This window comes from Brachyhypopomus gauderio, chromosome 6, assembly GCF_052324685.1.
Source record: "Brachyhypopomus gauderio isolate BG-103 chromosome 6, BGAUD_0.2, whole genome shotgun sequence".
NCBI lineage: Eukaryota > Metazoa > Chordata > Actinopteri > Gymnotiformes > Hypopomidae > Brachyhypopomus > Brachyhypopomus gauderio.
This window is the reverse complement of record NC_135216.1, coordinates 7,885,934-7,902,791: the sequence shown is the minus strand read 5'-3', so window position 1 is coordinate 7,902,791 and position 16,858 is coordinate 7,885,934. Positions and strand designations below refer to the sequence as shown.

Genomic DNA, 16,858 nt, shown 5'->3' with positions numbered 1-16,858 from the left:
TGACCAGTCCTGAGTTGTTCCATATGTATAATGTGCGATATGTGGTCCTAATCTTCACAAATTGGATTTCTTTATTTGTAGTACCAATACCTTCCACAAGAGATATTGGGTAGTCCTACTGTATTATCCAAGGTCATTTATCTGGGCTCTTAAAACTGGCTTTGTGAGTGAAAGGATCTATCCACTCATCATGTTATTTACCCAAGGTCTATCCTTAATCCAACAATAGTCACATTATGACAATGGTGTGTTGCTTTTTTTTTCTTGATGAAATTCATTCAGTTCATTTTCAGTTTTGATTTATTTTTAAATACAAAATTCCCTGAACATATCTGCATAATACTGTCTCATCAGCTCAGCTGAAAAACAAAGGTAAATGCAGGGCAATAATCATACAAAACGTATTAAAAAAAAAAAGTCATCAGCTATCAACTCTGGTGTGACAGTCTTGCACGTGCTCAAAGACGCAGCACCAGCAAAGACATAAAAACCTACTGGGTTAATGGCTTTACCGTCCCTTAGCTAGTTAACGTTTCCCATGGCAGAGACTACGGGGAGCTCTTCCTCTCCTCTTTTTCCCCATCCCTGCTTTGTTTTTGTTTTTCTCCCTCGTGTCCCTCCTTCCCTCTGTTCTCTCGCCAGGGTCCGTGTCTCTCGTCACCAGGGGCGTGTGCTGCGATGTTCTTGTTTCTGTCGGACCCACTGGGCCGTGCAACGCCTCTCTCCCACCGTCCAGGACCGGTCGGCCGCCCCGGGCCAGGACGCCTCGCTCCCCCCCCCTCGGTCTCGGGCTCGGGACGCCGCCCCGGTCATTTACGACGGCCTCCTCCGTCGGCCGTGGGCCCGCGGTGGGAGCGTGCGGGCAGCGTGAGCTCCTGGACCCGGGCAGCGGAGGTATGGACACGGCCTGGTTCTGGGAGACCGGTGTGCTGATGAGAGAGAGAAGAAAGAGGTGGACTTTGGCAGAAACAAGTGAAAGCAAGGAAAATGGACAGTGAAGCCGAGATAAGGAACATCAGGAAAGAGAACAAGAGGTCCTGTGAAATTTCAATCAGCAGATCGATCAGAAAGATGTGTTGTCAGAGGACTTAAGCATGCTCCTGGATAACCACACACTGGGTGTTCTCAGCTCTTCTGCTTTCTGCCGTGGTAGTTTAATCAGCGCTAACAGAAAGCCAGCCCTATGGGAATTCTGTAAGTCTCACACAATGGTGTGAGGCATAGCCAACCTTTCTGAGGTGTTTGTGTGTCGCAGTGCGTCTGCCTTTCCCCCCGTGTCACACCCTTTCACACTGACCACTGGCTGCAACCCTGAGGAAGCACACACGACAACTAATGACAACGCCGGGACACCTGGGTAATGTAGTGTCCTGTGGCCCACACTCCGCTGTGTCACGAGGCTCCAGGTTCAAAGGGCAACGTTACCTGGCAGCTTCAAGGCGCTCAGCTGTTCCTCCAATAAGAGCCCAAGGCCTCTGCTGGTGATATGACGACTGTAGAGGTTGCTCCTGGCAACCAAACCCTGATTGCTACAGGAGGGGATGGGAATGTAAACACGGTGGATGTGGGTGAGGGTGGAGGCCCGGTCAGGCAACCCCTCGCAACCAGGGGCGGAGGAGGGGGGGGGGAGGCATGCCACAGAGTAAAGATGAATAAACAGAAAAGAGAAAAACAATTAAGTAACATTTAGTAGGACAAAAAGAAAACAAACATAAGTAACCACTAGAAAACTCAAACGTATAATTAAATGCAATAATACTGAATGAACACAATATTTAGAAAACAAAAATAAAATCAAGTGAAAGGACATGCAATGGCCATGTGATGTTCAATTTGAATACGAGAAGCTGTAAGAACCAACAAAATATCTGGGTTTTTTTTTTTTCTTATTTTTTCTTCCATACGTAGTTATTTAAATTCATGATTTTTACTGAGCGTGATTTGAAAAACAAGTGACATCCTTTAATTTTTGTCCAACTGCTTTTAATGAACGTGAATCAAAAGGTTATGGGGAAAGGAAGTGGTTACACATTTGTTTTTATATGGATAGGAAGTGGTAACATTTGTTTCAGAAGAACAGTAAAGAATTGTACTAGGTTGGACCCACAGCTTCACCAGTATTTAACACGTGTCTGGTTACTGAGGCCAGGCCTTACCAAACACACCCCTCTGTGACAGAGTGGCCAGGAATTTTCAAAAACCTTTTAGCTACATCCTTTCTAAATTTTTTTTTTACCACATTATGTGAAAACACAGCAATTCCCCTATTTCACTGTCAGGCTTTATTTCCACAACCCTATTACAAAATCATACTAAATTCAAGAACTAATTAAGAGGTTTTAAAAAACACAGCCATCTTTGGGGCTATGAAACCACAGGTTAAAAAGTTAATGAAAACTGGGCTGAGATCTGTTCAGAGAACTGAAGAGATGTTTGGTCAGCAAAAGAGAGCACACATTTAGAGTTTTTGCGGTTGAAAACAAAAATGGTCGGTTTCGTCATAAATGGTGCAACAGTGACAAAGAAAGAGAGGAAGAACACCATGTGCAAAATGAAAATATCAAAGCAGGGAAAAATGTGGGAGGGAAAGAGAGGGAGAGAAGAAAAGAAGATGTTTAGAGCACTGAATATGAGGAAGAGGAGCCCCTGGACTGAGCAGAGGTGCTGTATACAACAGACACGCTAATGAGAACAGAGGTACTGTATATAGAGACACACTAATGAGAACAGAGGTGCTGTATACAACAGACACGCTAATCAGAACAGAGGTGCTGTATATAGAGACACACTAATGAGAACAGAGGTGCTGTATATAGAGACACACTAATGAGAACAGAGGTGCTGTATATAGAGACACACTAATGAGAACAGAGGTGCTGTATATAGAGACACACTAATGAGAACAGAGGTGCTGTATACAACAGACACGCTAATGAGAACAGAGGTGCTGTATACAACAGACACGCTAATGAGAACAGAGGTGCTGTATACAACAGACACGCTAATGAGAACAGAGGTGCTGTATATAGAGACACACTAATGAGAACAGAGGTGCTGTATACAACAGACACGCTAATGAGAACAGAGGTGCTGTATATAGAGACACACTAATGAGAACAGAGGTATTGTATATAGAGACACACTAATGAGAACAGAGGTGCTGTATACAACAGACACGCTAATGAGAACAGAGGTGCTGTATATAGAGACACGCTAATGAGAACAGAGGTACTGTATATAGAGACACGCTAATGAGAACAGAGGTACTGCATATAGAGACACACTAATGAGAACAGAGGTTCTGTATATAGAGACACACTAATGAGAACAGAGGTTCTGTATATAGAGACACACTAATGAGAACAGAGGTATTGTATATAGAGACACACTAATGAGAACAGAGGTGCTGTATACAACAGACACGCTAATGAGAACAGAGGTGCTGTATATAGAGACACACTAATGAGAACAGAGGTGCTGTATATAGAGACACACTAATGAGAACAGAGGTGCTGTATATAGAGACACACTAATGAGAACAGAGGTGCTGTATATAGAGACACACTAATGAGAACAGAGGTTCTGTATATAGAGACACACTAATGAGAACAGAGGTTCTGTATATAGAGACACACTAATGAGAACAGAGGTATTGTATATAGAGACACACTAATGAGAACAGAGGTGCTGTATACAACAGACACGCTAATGAGAACAGAGGTGCTGTATACAACAGACACGCTAATGAGAACAGAGGTGCTGTATATAGAGACACACTAATGAGAACAGAGGTATTGTATATAGAGACACACTAATGAGAACAGAGGTACTGTATATAGAGACACACTAATGAGAACAGAGGTGCTGTATATAGAGACACACTAATGAGAACAGAGGTGCTGTATACAACAGACACGCTAATGAGAACAGAGGTGCTGTATACAACAGACACGCTAATGAGAACAGAGGTGCTGTATATAGAGACACACTAATGAGAACAGAGGTGCTGTATACAACAGACACGCTAATGAGAACAGAGGTGCTGTATATAGAGACACACTAATGAGAACAGAGGTATTGTATATAGAGACACACTAATGAGAACAGAGGATGCTGTATATAGAGAAACACTAATGAGAACAGAGGTGCTGTATATAGAGACACACTAATGAGAACAGAGGTGCTGTATATAGAGACACACTAATGAGAACAGAGGTTCTGTATATAGAGACACACTAATGAGAACAGAGGTGCTGTATATAGAGACACACTAATGAGAACAGAGGTGCTGTATATAGAGACACACTAATGAGAACAGAGGTGCTGTATATAGAGACACACTAATGAGAACAGAGGTGCTGTATATAGAGACACACTAATGAGAACAGAGGTGCTGTATATAGAGACACACTAATGAGAACAGAGGTGCTGTATATAGAGACACACTAATGAGAACAGAGGTGCTGTATATAGAGACACACTAATGAGAACAGAGGTGCTGTATATAGAGACACACTAATGAGAGGAAACCCCAGGTCCTGCAGCCCAGTCAGTCATGCAGTCAAGCACAGAGGAGGCCATGTTGGACACAACACCTCCCTCTGCCCTTACACAGGGTTAAAGGGTAGGACAGACTGACAGTGAAGTCAGGCACTTGACTATGCTTGTGGCCTGCAGGAAGAGCAGGGGGGGGGGGGGTGTCAGTACATTTCAGAAGTCAGTCTTGCAGGACTGAATTCAGCTGCACTGGCGTTTGCAGTGGGAAGCCCAAATGCTCCTTTTCATGCAGTTGAGGGCGTGCGGGGCGAGCGAGACGGTGTGCGGGGCGTGCGGGGGGCGAGGAGAAGCCCATACCTGGTGCGTTTCGCCCTGCAGCTGTCCGCGAGCTGCAGGCGGGGGGCGAGGCCCTGTCGAAGGATGGGGGCGGGGCAAGGAGGAGAGCGGCTGGGGGAGGAGCCAACGCTGAGCGAGCGGGAGAACTGGGAGGAGATACCCAGAGGAGGGGAGGGAGGCGGGGCAGCGGGGCGGACGAACGGCCAAGGGAGGACCTTCTGCTCCTCACGCACAGCTTCCAGAGAGAGAGAGACCACTTCACACACTGCACCTCGTCTTTCACACACCACAACCATCACTTTAGAAAGTAGGTGTTACACGGTCTATTTTTATGCTACAATACTGTAAATATCATGTGTTGCTGACAAAGCTGGCAGTGTCTGGAGAAGAGTTTCATGCATCTTTCATACATCTGCTCCACATCACCCGTTTAACTCAGCATGGAGGATTTTCACGTGTCTTACGTACCCTCCCTCTCCATCAGTGAATACGGTTTGATCTCTCCCTCTGTTCTTTTTGGCTGGGCTTTTCTCAGTTGGACCGCTACAGAAACAATCATCTCGTTATAAACAGCAGACACTGAACGTACTATGAAACAAAATCACACAAATGCACATTTCTCATAAATATTCAGGAACACCTTGCTTTCTTTTGAAAATTTCAGAGCAATGGTTGATTTTTACGATAAAATAATACCTATAAGGATTTTATTAATATTGAACAGTTATTTTGGGCATATTTTGCAACTCTCAGCTTCCAGTTCACCGAAGCATGCTCTGTTAACGGTAACTACATCTGTGTATATCAATACCTGCAAAAATGAAATGGTCACACAAAGCAAACATATGCCACCGATATAATTGCCTATAGAGATTTTCTGTTGTTTTTGTCACCATAAATTACATAAGCGATAATATTTTTCAAAATGTTTAATTATTAAGAACATAAAATAATAAAGGTGACCACAAACACTCATGTCCACAAACACTCATGTTTACACCAGGCACGTGTGTATGCACTCGCCAACATTCAACTGCACTTTTGGCTAATGACACAAACACACTCTGCTGGTGACAGATGTTGGGGAGCTGTGGAGGCGGGTGTGTGATGGGCGGCCCGAGGTCCCACGGGGCGGCCCGAGGGACACGGAAGGACCAGCAGGAAGGCTAAGGGGGCCCGCAACATCTGGAGAAAGAGTGACAGACTGAGGCAGCCCACCCACTCTCCCCAAGCAGGGCGGGGAGCTAGCAGGGGGAGGGAAACTACAGTGCAGAGTTACCACCGTCACCATCACCTCCACCCCTACCCCTACTCTTCAATCCCCCATGGTGAGCTGAAGCTACGTAAGAAGACAAGATAGACAAGTTCTGTGACCGTTCTGTCCTTGCGTATAATGGAATGAGAAATGCTGAGTGGCCCCAAAATGTTCACAGAAGGAAAAGTTCTCACATGACATGAATATTCATGAGGCCAGTTGGGCCAATCCTGCTCCATGCTGCAGCTGACTCCGCCCCTCCTGTCTAGCCTCACAGCTCCATATCAACACACACATGTGCATGACCGAGACCTTACCTGACCTATTCCTGAAGAAGCCATCAAACACCACAAAGTTATTCACCTAACAGGAAACGGTGAAAGAGGCACAGACAATGTCAGCAATATGTGATTTGAGACTCTTCAAACTACTGTGTAGAGCTTAATTATCAGTGTTGATATAAAAATAGCATTTCTTTAACTTGCTAAAGCAAAAAGGTTATAGCTAATACAGGAGCCATGTTATGCTGTCTAAATACACTGATTCCATTCAAGTGCAAATGCATATTTTATACTGGATTAAACAAAACATAAAAAAGCAATGAAAAAAGTATAATAATTTCATTACTGTCTTTCAAATCCTTCAGGAATTAAGTAAACTCATTAAAAAGAATAAGAATATAACAGCCTGGAGTGTGAAGTGGATTATGATCCCAAAGATAAATGCGTAGAGGTAGAACAAGCCTTGTTCAGCCCCTTAAACCTTCACGGGGTGACATTAGATCTTAGCTAGTGATGTGATGGTGCGATAACACGCGTTATGCACACCTGAGGCACGCTGTGTTTAAGGTCAAAGTGCTTTTCCAGGAAGGCCAGGAACTTGGAGGAAGGTCTATCATATGCCATTTGTTCAGCTTTCACTTTCTTGTGCTAGCAGAAAAACATTGAACATATTATTTAAGACAAGCATAATGTTATAAGAAAACAAGGGACTACTCTTGTGTGAAAGATCTGTCAAAAACCTAAAAGAAATCACATGCCATGTACAATAAATATTAAAATGAAACATCTGGTATAGAATTAGACTTTATTTCTTTAGGTCTTCCAGATACACAATATTGCATGTAAAATACACTGTATGACCAGAAATACCAGGACTCCTTCCCAGACACACCCACTGATAACAAGTGTATGTATTCCAGCACACAGGCAGGTGTGTCAGTAACGTTAAACAGGTTACTGTAACCGGATGCTCCATTTGCCAGAAATGAGTTGGTGATGTTTCTGCCATAGTACATGTGCATCTGTCAACTGTAATTACTGTTACGATTAATCAGGAGCATCTATGAGCAACAAGCACTCAGCCAAAGAGAGGGAAGGCCACAAAGACGTGAAAATCACGTGAAAAAATCACGTATCTGTCGTTTCACGCACTATAAAGCATCTGAACTGGAGCCCAAGATCTTGACGCGCTACGCCAAACACTGGCTGAAGTGTTGTGAAGAACACTGGAGAATGTTTGGGGTTTGGTGGAGCATGTATAATGCTCTGGGCTGGTTTCAGGGTTTGGGCTAGGCCTCGCGGTTCCAGCAAAGGAAGGTGGTAATGCTTAAGCAGGCAAAGACATTTTAGAATTAATTCCTACAGATACGCTCCCAACCTAGTCTCAACAATTTGGGTGAAGTTGTTTCCTGTAGCAGCGAGCAGGGCCACGGTGCGTGTGCAGTTCTGAGTGGAATGTAAACTGTAAATCAAGCCTTCTTGGACAACATAAGTGCCTGTCCACAAATGTTTTCTTTAAACTAAATTCCTATAGATACACTACAACGTCTTGTGAATAACCTTCCCCAGGAGGGTCTGGTACAGCCATAAAAGGCAGGCTAAGCTCCATATCTGACCATGGTTTTTGGAAATGCATGTTCAACAACCAATATGTTTGGCCATATAGTGTACAAAGATAGAAATCAGTGCGTTATATACAATATATGAAATGGTCCATAAAAATGTACAATGACTTTTATTTTTTATAGACCTATTGCATATGGTATGGACTCACCTCGAGCATAAAATGGAACAGCTCCAGCCCATATCCGTGTCGCTGCAGGCTCTCCGTTACATAGAAGTCCAGCACACACAAGGGTTCTGTCTCCACATGCGCCCCCTGCTGGTCCTAACGGTTAATACAACATAGTAAAAGAGGCAGTACGTCCCACCCATTCAGCAGGACAGAGAAAAGCAGAGGGAAACACTTACAAGTAGAAAAAGCTTCTTGCATCCAACTTTTAGGTATCCTACTGCAACGCCTCTACCTCTGATTAGGACAAAGAGAAGCAAAAGAGGATATATACTATTTATATAGAGAATTTATGTAATTTTATTCAACTACAGTTCGAATCCATGCTTATATTGCCATGCAGACTTTCATAGTAATTATTTCTGTCCTCTGAACTGCTTGTATTGAAATGGACCCGAACATGGTGAAGTATGCGTGCTCACCCGTTACGCTCGCCGTCCTTCAGCAGGTACAGATGATGTCTGTTGGACTGGAGCTTAGACGCACTTGTTATTGGCGCTGGCAACTGCTGGGCCTAAAGGGAAACAGAATATTGTGGAAACACCCGTTCAAAACAAATAAACAAAAAAATAAACGAGAACATTACTGTCTAATAAAATGACGTCACCTTGGCGGAAGCTTTACCCAACTCATCGATGACCGTGGCGATCTGGGTCTGGGCATCAAGTCTGAAAGGCAATTAGACATAAGCAAAAAAAACAAAAGAGCTGAAAGCTGCGCTTCCTGTTTGTAGCATTTACTGCTTTACTGCACCAGTCTGAATGTGCAACTTTAACGTATTAACGTATGACGCCATTTACCGATTTAAGAAGACAACGAGATCATTTCCACTCAGACGTGATTGTTTCTGATGTCATGCAGACACGATAAATTATGTTAAAAAGAGAAGGCATGAAAGGGAAACTACGTTATTATTGTTAAAATAATAAGCCATAGAAAAGAAAATTTACAAAAAAAAAAAAAAAAACCTTCAACTTTTGCAGTAAGATAAAACCCCCTAGTGTAAGAAAGACCCCACCTGCCAAAGCATTGTGAATGATCTATTGTTTTGGACGAGTTGTTCATCTAGTAAAATAATAAAACCACGTCAAAAATAAATAGCTACCTTCCGTGCGGTTTTCGGCCAGCATCTAAATTCTGATCCAGCACAGAGATTCTGTCGGGAAACAGAGCGTTGAAGTCGGACGGGAGGTCCATAGTAGTCGGAGCTGTTAGAGAGGATCGGTTCTTCGGCAGGAATCAAATCTTCAGACGATACACCCGAGGATGTGTGTGTGTTGCTGGGACTCACTTACACCACATTCGGTTCTCATTTCATCATTTATATGCTAACAAAATTGCACTAGAGAGATGATTTAACATTATGTAGCTAAAAGTCAGACGGTGATGCACGGATTTTGCCACAGGCCTGCGGTACCGCTGGTTCTGCCCTTCATTGGGTTTGTCAGTACCCCGGGCGAGCTGCAGGGGGCGCTGTGACTCTCCACCGCAGCGCTACTACTGATAAAATACACGACTACGCCGTTCAAGTTAGCCCAAAAATAGCTTATTGACTTTTGTAAGGCTCTGGCGATGCATCAGTCACAGTTCCTCAGCACTTCGCCTTGAATTAAATGGCGAAATTTAGCGGTAAAACAGGAAAATCTGAATCCTAAAATATTCGCCGTTCTTCCGCTTCCTCTTGACAACGAGGCAGTGTTTACGTGTTCACGTAGTTACACTTCAAGCCCACAAGTGCCTTATCTCCTAGTTCATTTTAAGGAATTATTTTTTTAATCTTATTTCTAACGTAATTTAGCGAACAGAATTCATTCGAATCTAACAGAATAAAATATAATACGATACAATACGTCATTATATTACTTATTTCCATATGTTAGCGCAATACTCCATAAATTGAAGCTGTGTGTATATAATATTTATAGATAAGACAGCACTACTTAAGACAGCAAGAATTAATTCGGTGTCCACTTTAAAGTCTCTTTTAATGTTAATGGACATTGCATTAATAGCATATCTGCTTGCAATACCAGATCTTACAATTTCAGCAATAAAGTTAGTAATCTCATAGAAAAAAAATTGACTACAATCTCGTAACTTTAGAACCCCGCAGAATGAATGTTATCATTTAAACGGCAACTTTTACTGGCTTAACATCCTAAACACGGAATTAACGGAATTCCTTTTTAATCAGGCAGTTTTGGTCACCTGCCGCTGAATGAGGACCCTAATAAAATGTAGCACGCGTGCGCGCTGTGCGGTCTTTTACATTAGTCATGTCTTATGGGGACAGTTGGGGCGGCAAGATGCCACTCTTATTTTGTAAAATAATTTTAGTTATGTCGACTATCTGTATTAAATGATTAATGCAATGCATGTAGTTGGTGGAAATGTAACGTTTGATTAGGTAATGAGCTAACTGGAAGGAGTTGGCTTGCTCCGTTAACTCGATAACTACCACAATGGCTCTTACGTTGCCTCGTGGTTGGTGAGCTTCATGTAAGTTAGTTTGTTAAGATAACTCGTCTTGTTATAACCTGCACGTATGTGTAAAGGCGTATCTCATTGTACGTTTTGTCTTGCTTTTTTGCAGGTTGGTGGAAATGGGCCGTGAGAAATGGTAAGTAGTTAATTTCCAAGTTGTGAGCCACGTGTCCAACTGAGCATGTGATGATGATTCCTGAGACTAGAGTCTCTGACTACACCATGAAGCTGTACAGTGCACTGAACATGTTATTACTGTACAAGAGGGAGAAGTCATGCTTTCTGAACACGTTTTCATAGAGATCGTTATTTTCCCCAGGCCTTATAAAATCTACTGAAGATGGAATGTAACAACCCGAGATAATGTTGCCAGCGGTAAGTATTTAAATTAATATGTTTGTAAGGACATTTTTTCCACTAACAAAAGTTTGAGATGTTTAATTCTACTTAAATGATTTTTCCAGGAATCTTGATTTGAGGATGGTGTTTCCTGACGTTCACAGGGAACCTGTGTACTGAGGTTTGTTTGTATTGCAAACTGTTTCAACTGCCACCCTGTGTAATGATGATTGCCTAGACTAGAGTCTCTGAGAACATGATGTTTGTTTACAAATCACTGAACACAGCTCTGACGTGTGCAGTTTTCTGCTATCTGACTAGCTGCTTAATTAACAGAATGGTTGAAAATGTCCCCTATGGTTTTCAGGGTGGATTTGTCCACAGACCAGACTATCTTCCCAGGTAAGAGCTGATCTCTACTGTCTTTAAGTAGCTGCAGTGTTTATGATGATTGCATTTTTCGGTTCGACTGAAACTGATGATGTTTACTCGCAGCGCACTGAAACACTTAACAAGAAGGTCATGCTGAAATTCTGCTGTTCTCAGATGTATAACTTGTATCTTGTATTTTGTAGGTTGCAGTTGGAAGATGGTGGTCTCGTGCTAGAGACCAGAATGTTCTGCCTCTTGGACACATTTTAACATGGTTCATTGTGATTTTTTTTTGTGGTAATGCTGACAATGTGTTGTCAGGCAGATGAGGCAAATAAAGATTCACATTTGATTACTACTTGCACTTGTCCCTATTTTTTTAGGGGGTGGGATTTCTTCAGTGCAACAGTGTACAGATGTATTCTATTGGGATTGATTTAGCAAAACCACTTGTAACTGCTGACAAAGTTCATTTATATTTGTGAGGATGTAAAATAATCAGTTTATGGTGGTTCATTTTAAGCTCTGCTTTCGGAAGATTTCATCAAATTTTGGACATTTTTCAGTTTTTTTTAACGAACCATTGTGGGAGGGTATAGTGAAATAATTTTGTATGAATCTGATGGCTGCATATTCCTACTGTAAGAGATGTGAACTTAAAAAAAAGATTTTAGACAATCTTCTCGGATCATTGCTGAATGTTGTACATTGAAACCACTACATTAAATTAGCAATGCAGCCAAAGAAGCTTTCCAGCTATAGGGCTTTTTATTTGAAAAACGTGATGAGTTACTGTTTGGGACATGTCGTATCTGTCTTCACGGTACTTTAGCGTCCTCTGTAGCTCGCTAGCTAGTTAACATATCTAATTATCTGAAACAATAGTGATGTCGGGTTCCTGTTTGTCGAGGTTAAACGTGTAAAATACGTAGACTAAAATGTTTTGTATTCGTCACTGCGCAAATACGCAAGCTAGCTAGCAACAAAGCAACCATATGAGCAGGAATATCGCAGCATTTATGTGTTTTAGGTAAGTGAAAGCTATAACATCAAAAAGTTCGATCTGTTATCACGTCGAGTCCGAGTGTGAAGTTGGCAACATTAGGCTGAGCGTGGCTAGTATCCGGTGTTGAGTTGGCGCAGCCGCAGACGACGGGAGGATGTTGGGCGTACAGGCGGCTAGCTAGCTAACGAAACTTAACACCGTCAACAGTGATGAGTTCATTTAAAACACTCACACTGTTGACCAGCGTAGTGGTCACTTCGGGACTTTAACATTGTTGTGTAACCGAAATGGAAAGCTGCCAGTAACTATAGCTAGTTAGCGAAGGTTAGCTGGAGTTACTGGAGACGTTGGTCAAATGTAACTGCACGTCTCGATAGTTGTTACCACGTAGGTGAGTGTTACACACAATAATGTTACACCAAGTCTTTGTTCTTTGCTAGTTAAATAGGTTGAATTTGTAGTTGGATTTTTAGCGCTTAATCTCGTTTGCTAATGCAGGGTTTACCCATGTATATACGTGTTTAAAGGCTGTTTTTCCATAAGTTGTTGCTGGGAGTATCTGGTGGGGTGTGAACTTAATTCTTTAAATTGTTTAGGTGAATTTGTTCTTCTGTCCACCTGTACAGGTGTGTACCTCACCTGTCCACCTGTACAGGTGTGTTCGGTGCTTCTGTAACCTCGGAATATGACAAAGATCAGATTTACAAGTAACTAGATTTGATTGTTCCCATCAAGAGTGTTTGAAATATGTCGTGGGATATAAACTAATATCGTCCACTTTACTTTTGCGATTAATAAATGTTAATTACTTTACATTTATCATATGGATCAATTGTAATTCGGAGAGAAGGTTCTAGTTTCGCTTCTTTAGTAACCGAAGTAACCGACAAACATGAGTGCTGTTGTAGGGCGTGTTTGGGCATGGATGAGCCCGAGCAGCTTTTATCACCTTTGGGGCAATAAAGGAAAACCAGAAACGACCTTTACAAGCGGGGATCAGATGAAAAGCAGATGGGGCGTAGGGAGAGTGACTTCTTGGGTTTGGGGTGGGCAGAAAAATCAAAGTGACCAAAACACACCAGTAGAGGAATACTGGGAGGCGGAGGAGGAAACTCCCAAGTCCTTAGAGATAGAAGAACTAAGAGCAGTTGAGTTAGACACGGCAGTGCCGCAGAGAGCTCCGCGCTGGTGGAGCCGGTGGATTCCTTATTTTTTCTCTTGGCCGAGATCAACCAACACCAGTGGACTCAGGCAAAGGACCTTTGCTGCCTGGAATGAGGCATCATGGGACTCTGACTCCAAAGACGGAGAGCTTTCTGACTATGGGACCCCTCCCCCATCTCCCACGCCTTTTTCAAAGAGGTCATCGCTGATCCAAGTTTTGGCTCGCACATGGACTGGAGAAATACTCCCAGAACACTACGAGATCTGCTTCAATTTCCTTCGCCACCTTTTTGACCTGTTTGTTGTTGGATTCCTTTGGACAGTCTCGCCCCCGACCAAGTTCATTCTGGATGTCCTTGGCGTACAGGGTGCCCTGAAATTGTGGCTCCATGGCATGGCCATGTTTCTGGTGTCGTCGGTGGGGATGGCCGGCCTGCTCTGGTTGGTGCAGGAGTACCTTCCACAGTTCGCTCTGATTTATGGTATCATCCAAGCCTTGGTAATCTCTGTCAGTGTGCAGCAGAGTGTGATCTTGGGAACAGGGGATAATGAGGAGAGAGATGGAGAGGAAGAGGATGAAGATGCCTGGCAACAGAGTGAAACCACTAATGGCACCAATAAAGGAGTGGATGTGCACTGAAGTCATTTTCAGGTTTGTGCAACTGCAAAAGACGCACCCGTAGACGAATGTTGTTTTGTTTAGTCCCGACCTAATGCATTTGTCTCACTGTCATAACCTCTGCTGCGGGGAGTAAATAATAAACCTTTATAAAGCAGCTTTGACATTTCCCAAAAGCCATAAACTACTAAAACTAGTCTGAAATATTAATATACCACAGTCCCATGCTTAGTGAGAAATCTACAGAAAATGTTTCCATAATTAGATGTGTGTGCGTGCATGTACATGTGCTTATGTGTGGCTGTTTTTCCATATCCCGAATTACCAGCTAGTGTAACGGAAAGAATGAATTAAATCAGTATTACATACAAATGCATCTTAAGAGCTTTACTGTGACACTTGTTATGGGATATGTTTTTGATCCTTTAGTAAAATCTATGGTAAAATCCCCCCCCCCCAACAGGTTGTTGCTGCCATGAGGCATCCTGTGTCTGTGCAATGTAGCTACATACCAACCACTTCGGCACAGTTCGATCAGTGACTGAGCCAAACAAGACCACACAACAAGGCTGTATGACGCAAGTGAGCCCCTGAAGCCAACATTCACCAGATTCATTTACAGTCACTACAGAGAAGCAACTCAAGAACAGCTCTGTCTTTTACTACCGTTGCATTTTATTACGAGCCACCTAAGAGGAAGGTCTGTAGTTGTTAAAGGTGTTTAAATGAGTTTGCAGTGGGATAGTAGCCAGATATTTGAACCTCACTTGGTGTGAGTGCAGAATGTTGCACTGCAAGTACGAGTCAAAAGTAATCTGCATAACATGCACTGTAAAGGCACGCTTGCATATCTGTGTGCTTTTGTCATTACTGGAGCACTAGGTCAAATTAAGAAGGAAAGGTCATTAAAGTGAATGCAGAAGGTAAATCTAGTGGCCTTACAGGTCTGATCACTGTACTGCATATGCAGTGTTTTACTGCCATACACATCTAACACATTTGTATCATTACTGATACAATGATGATACTTTGTCATACCCATATTTATAAAACATAAGCATAGACATGGATTTTTCATTTAAATGGGTACTTGGGAACAGTGAGATCCTTAAATTGAACTTGAAGGGATGCGATCGCTCCCATGGTACACTGCGGTCAGGCCTTGACCACCACGTTATACCACATCAGTGACTCATTATTATTTCGCCTCCAAAGGTTTGTAAAAGTGCATATACTATATTTTCCATGTAATATACCCACATTTCTTTTTCTAGAGGGGTAGCATTAGGGTTTGGGTACTTTTATGGTGTGATAAACTCAATTTGGTTTTCTGTTCAGGTTTGGTTATGTAATCGTGTTCATTCTACTACCTTACTGACTTTAATACATGATTGAATTTTGTTGTTGTACTCTATGTAACATGTACCTAACTAGAGTGTCTCTTACCATTGCATGCTTCACATCACTTCACTATTGGCAGATACGGCATGTCCTTGTGAGAATTGCTGTTTTTTCCCTATTTATTGCCCTGGGTTCCACCACAGGTATATAATATTATTGCATGTTTAGTTGTATTAAATCAGAATTCCTATCATAGTGAAATACTTTTGAAGTTTTGTTGTTGTGTATAACACTCCTAGCATTGTTTATTAAGAATATTTTGAAAAGCTTTTAGTAGTTATAAAACAATATCCTCAGTTTATGCCAGAACACATTGTCACATTGAAGTGCAGGATCACTGTTAAAATGAGACAACGGAATACAGAAATCTGCTGTGTGCACTAGTAAACATCACTACACTTTTATTCTAAGCAAAACTAAATCTTAATACATGTAATGTGATATGAGCCTTTGAACTGTTCAAACAGATTAATGCCAAGTCTTTAAATAATCACTGTTCAGTACATTGAGCCTGAAATAGTTGCTGTGGCTGTAATAAATCTGTCTCAAGCAAATACATACTTCAACCGGCGTTACTTGTTATTTCATAACAGAACTGCTGACGTAAGGTCCATCTGGGTGGTTGTTAAGTGAGGCATGCTAGTGCTTGATCTCTGATGCTTGAGAATGAACCAGCTAGAGTAAGCAAAGATAACAGAGCTGAACAGGAAATGGAAGACATTCATTCATTTATAGTCCGTCTCCAATGTATCTTTAACACACTGGGGGACATGAAGTCGATTCTAGGTAAGTAACTGCAGTCTAACTGGCTATGCAAACATAAGCAAACATTTTGACCATTATAAAGGCACGTGTAAATGTTAGTTGTTAAATGTGTTTAAATTAGGCTAATTATAAGTAGCAACCTCTGTTACTGCAACAGTGTGCTAAGAGTACCATTTTTTGCTTGGGTTTGGCTTTCATCTTGTATGGACTGGGTAGGGTCTAACATCCAAATGTTTTTAGCTGTGCAGCTGTTTAATTCTTCACCAAATGTTGACATTTTGGAATTTGTAAACATTGGGGAAATTAATTATTAACATCAGACCCCTATGTAAGGCCTTACATTTCAATATCTTACTGAATAGATTTGAAGGATCCTTCCACTGTAATAAAAAGGACATCTGTTGCTGAATCATTTGAGAAGACATGACAACATATTTTTGATCTATTTATTCATATACAGCAGCTTGCAGATTCATGTTAAATCAACTCTATTACGATTTCTGCTATGTACATACAGGAGCATTCACAGTACTCAACACTTTCATCA

General features: G+C 42.0%; 2 protein-coding genes, 1 long non-coding RNA gene and 1 other non-coding gene across 14 annotated transcripts; 3 read left to right on the top strand and 1 right to left on the bottom strand.

Moving 5' to 3' along the window:
• Positions 1-282: 282 nt before the first annotated feature.
• Positions 283-9,857, bottom strand: atat1 (alpha tubulin acetyltransferase 1). 10 transcript variants are annotated; one of them, XM_077008447.1, is made up of 12 exons: positions 9,267-9,857; positions 8,769-8,829; positions 8,584-8,675; positions 8,341-8,398; positions 8,144-8,257; positions 6,916-7,017; positions 6,406-6,451; positions 5,302-5,376; positions 4,855-5,068; positions 1,426-1,529; positions 1,230-1,311; positions 283-929 (listed from the first exon to the last, which is right to left on the bottom strand). In XM_077008447.1, the coding sequence occupies exons 1-12, from the start codon at positions 9,356-9,358 to the stop codon at positions 527-529; spliced, it is 1,443 nt and encodes a 480-aa protein (XP_076864562.1). In that variant the 5' UTR covers positions 9,359-9,857; the 3' UTR covers positions 283-526. The 10 variants fall into 10 exon arrangements, 9 of the variants coding, with proteins under 9 accessions (XP_076864562.1, XP_076864568.1, XP_076864567.1 ...); XM_077008448.1 differs by lacking the exon at positions 1,230-1,311 and having other exon boundaries at positions 663-929; positions 9,267-9,856; XM_077008449.1 differs by having other exon boundaries at positions 812-1,311.
• A 482-nt stretch (positions 9,858-10,339) lies between these two features.
• Positions 10,340-11,714, top strand: LOC143516689 (uncharacterized). 2 transcript variants are annotated; one of them, XR_013131754.1, is made up of 5 exons: positions 10,340-10,781; positions 10,965-11,020; positions 11,110-11,165; positions 11,352-11,386; positions 11,560-11,714. It is a non-coding gene; the product is annotated as an uncharacterized LOC143516689 (long non-coding RNA). The 2 variants fall into 2 exon arrangements; XR_013131753.1 differs by having other exon boundaries at positions 10,350-10,781; positions 11,110-11,714.
• On the top strand, positions 11,204-11,268 carry LOC143517792 (small nucleolar RNA SNORD52). The gene has a single exon (XR_013132053.1). It is a non-coding gene; the product is annotated as a small nucleolar RNA SNORD52 (small nucleolar RNA).
• Positions 11,715-12,211: 497 nt separating the features above from the next.
• On the top strand, positions 12,212-16,112 carry c6h6orf47 (chromosome 6 C6orf47 homolog). Its single transcript, XM_077008445.1, has 2 exons — positions 12,212-14,178; positions 14,609-16,112. Exon 1 carries the CDS (start codon positions 13,255-13,257, stop codon positions 14,164-14,166), a length of 912 nt encoding a protein of 303 aa, XP_076864560.1. The 5' UTR covers positions 12,212-13,254; the 3' UTR covers positions 14,167-14,178; positions 14,609-16,112.
• Positions 16,113-16,858: the final 746 nt, after the last annotated feature.

Excerpts from the sequence above, each read along its gene's own strand:
- c6h6orf47 (XM_077008445.1), top strand. The coding sequence starts at position 13,255 with ATGAGTGCTGTTGTAGGGCGTGTTTGGGCATGGATGAGCCCGAGCAGC.
- atat1 (XM_077008447.1), bottom strand. The coding sequence starts at position 9,358 with ATGGACCTCCCGTCCGACTTCAACGCTCTGTTTCCCGACAGAATCTCT. Across the intron at positions 8,258-8,340 it reads GCAAGAAGCTTTTTCTACTT|GACCAGCAGGGGGCGCATGT; the intron begins GTAAGTGTTTCC and ends ATTAACCGTTAG. Across the intron at positions 7,018-8,143 it reads TGTTCCATTTTATGCTCGAG|CACAAGAAAGTGAAAGCTGA; the intron begins GTGAGTCCATAC and ends TTTTTCTGCTAG.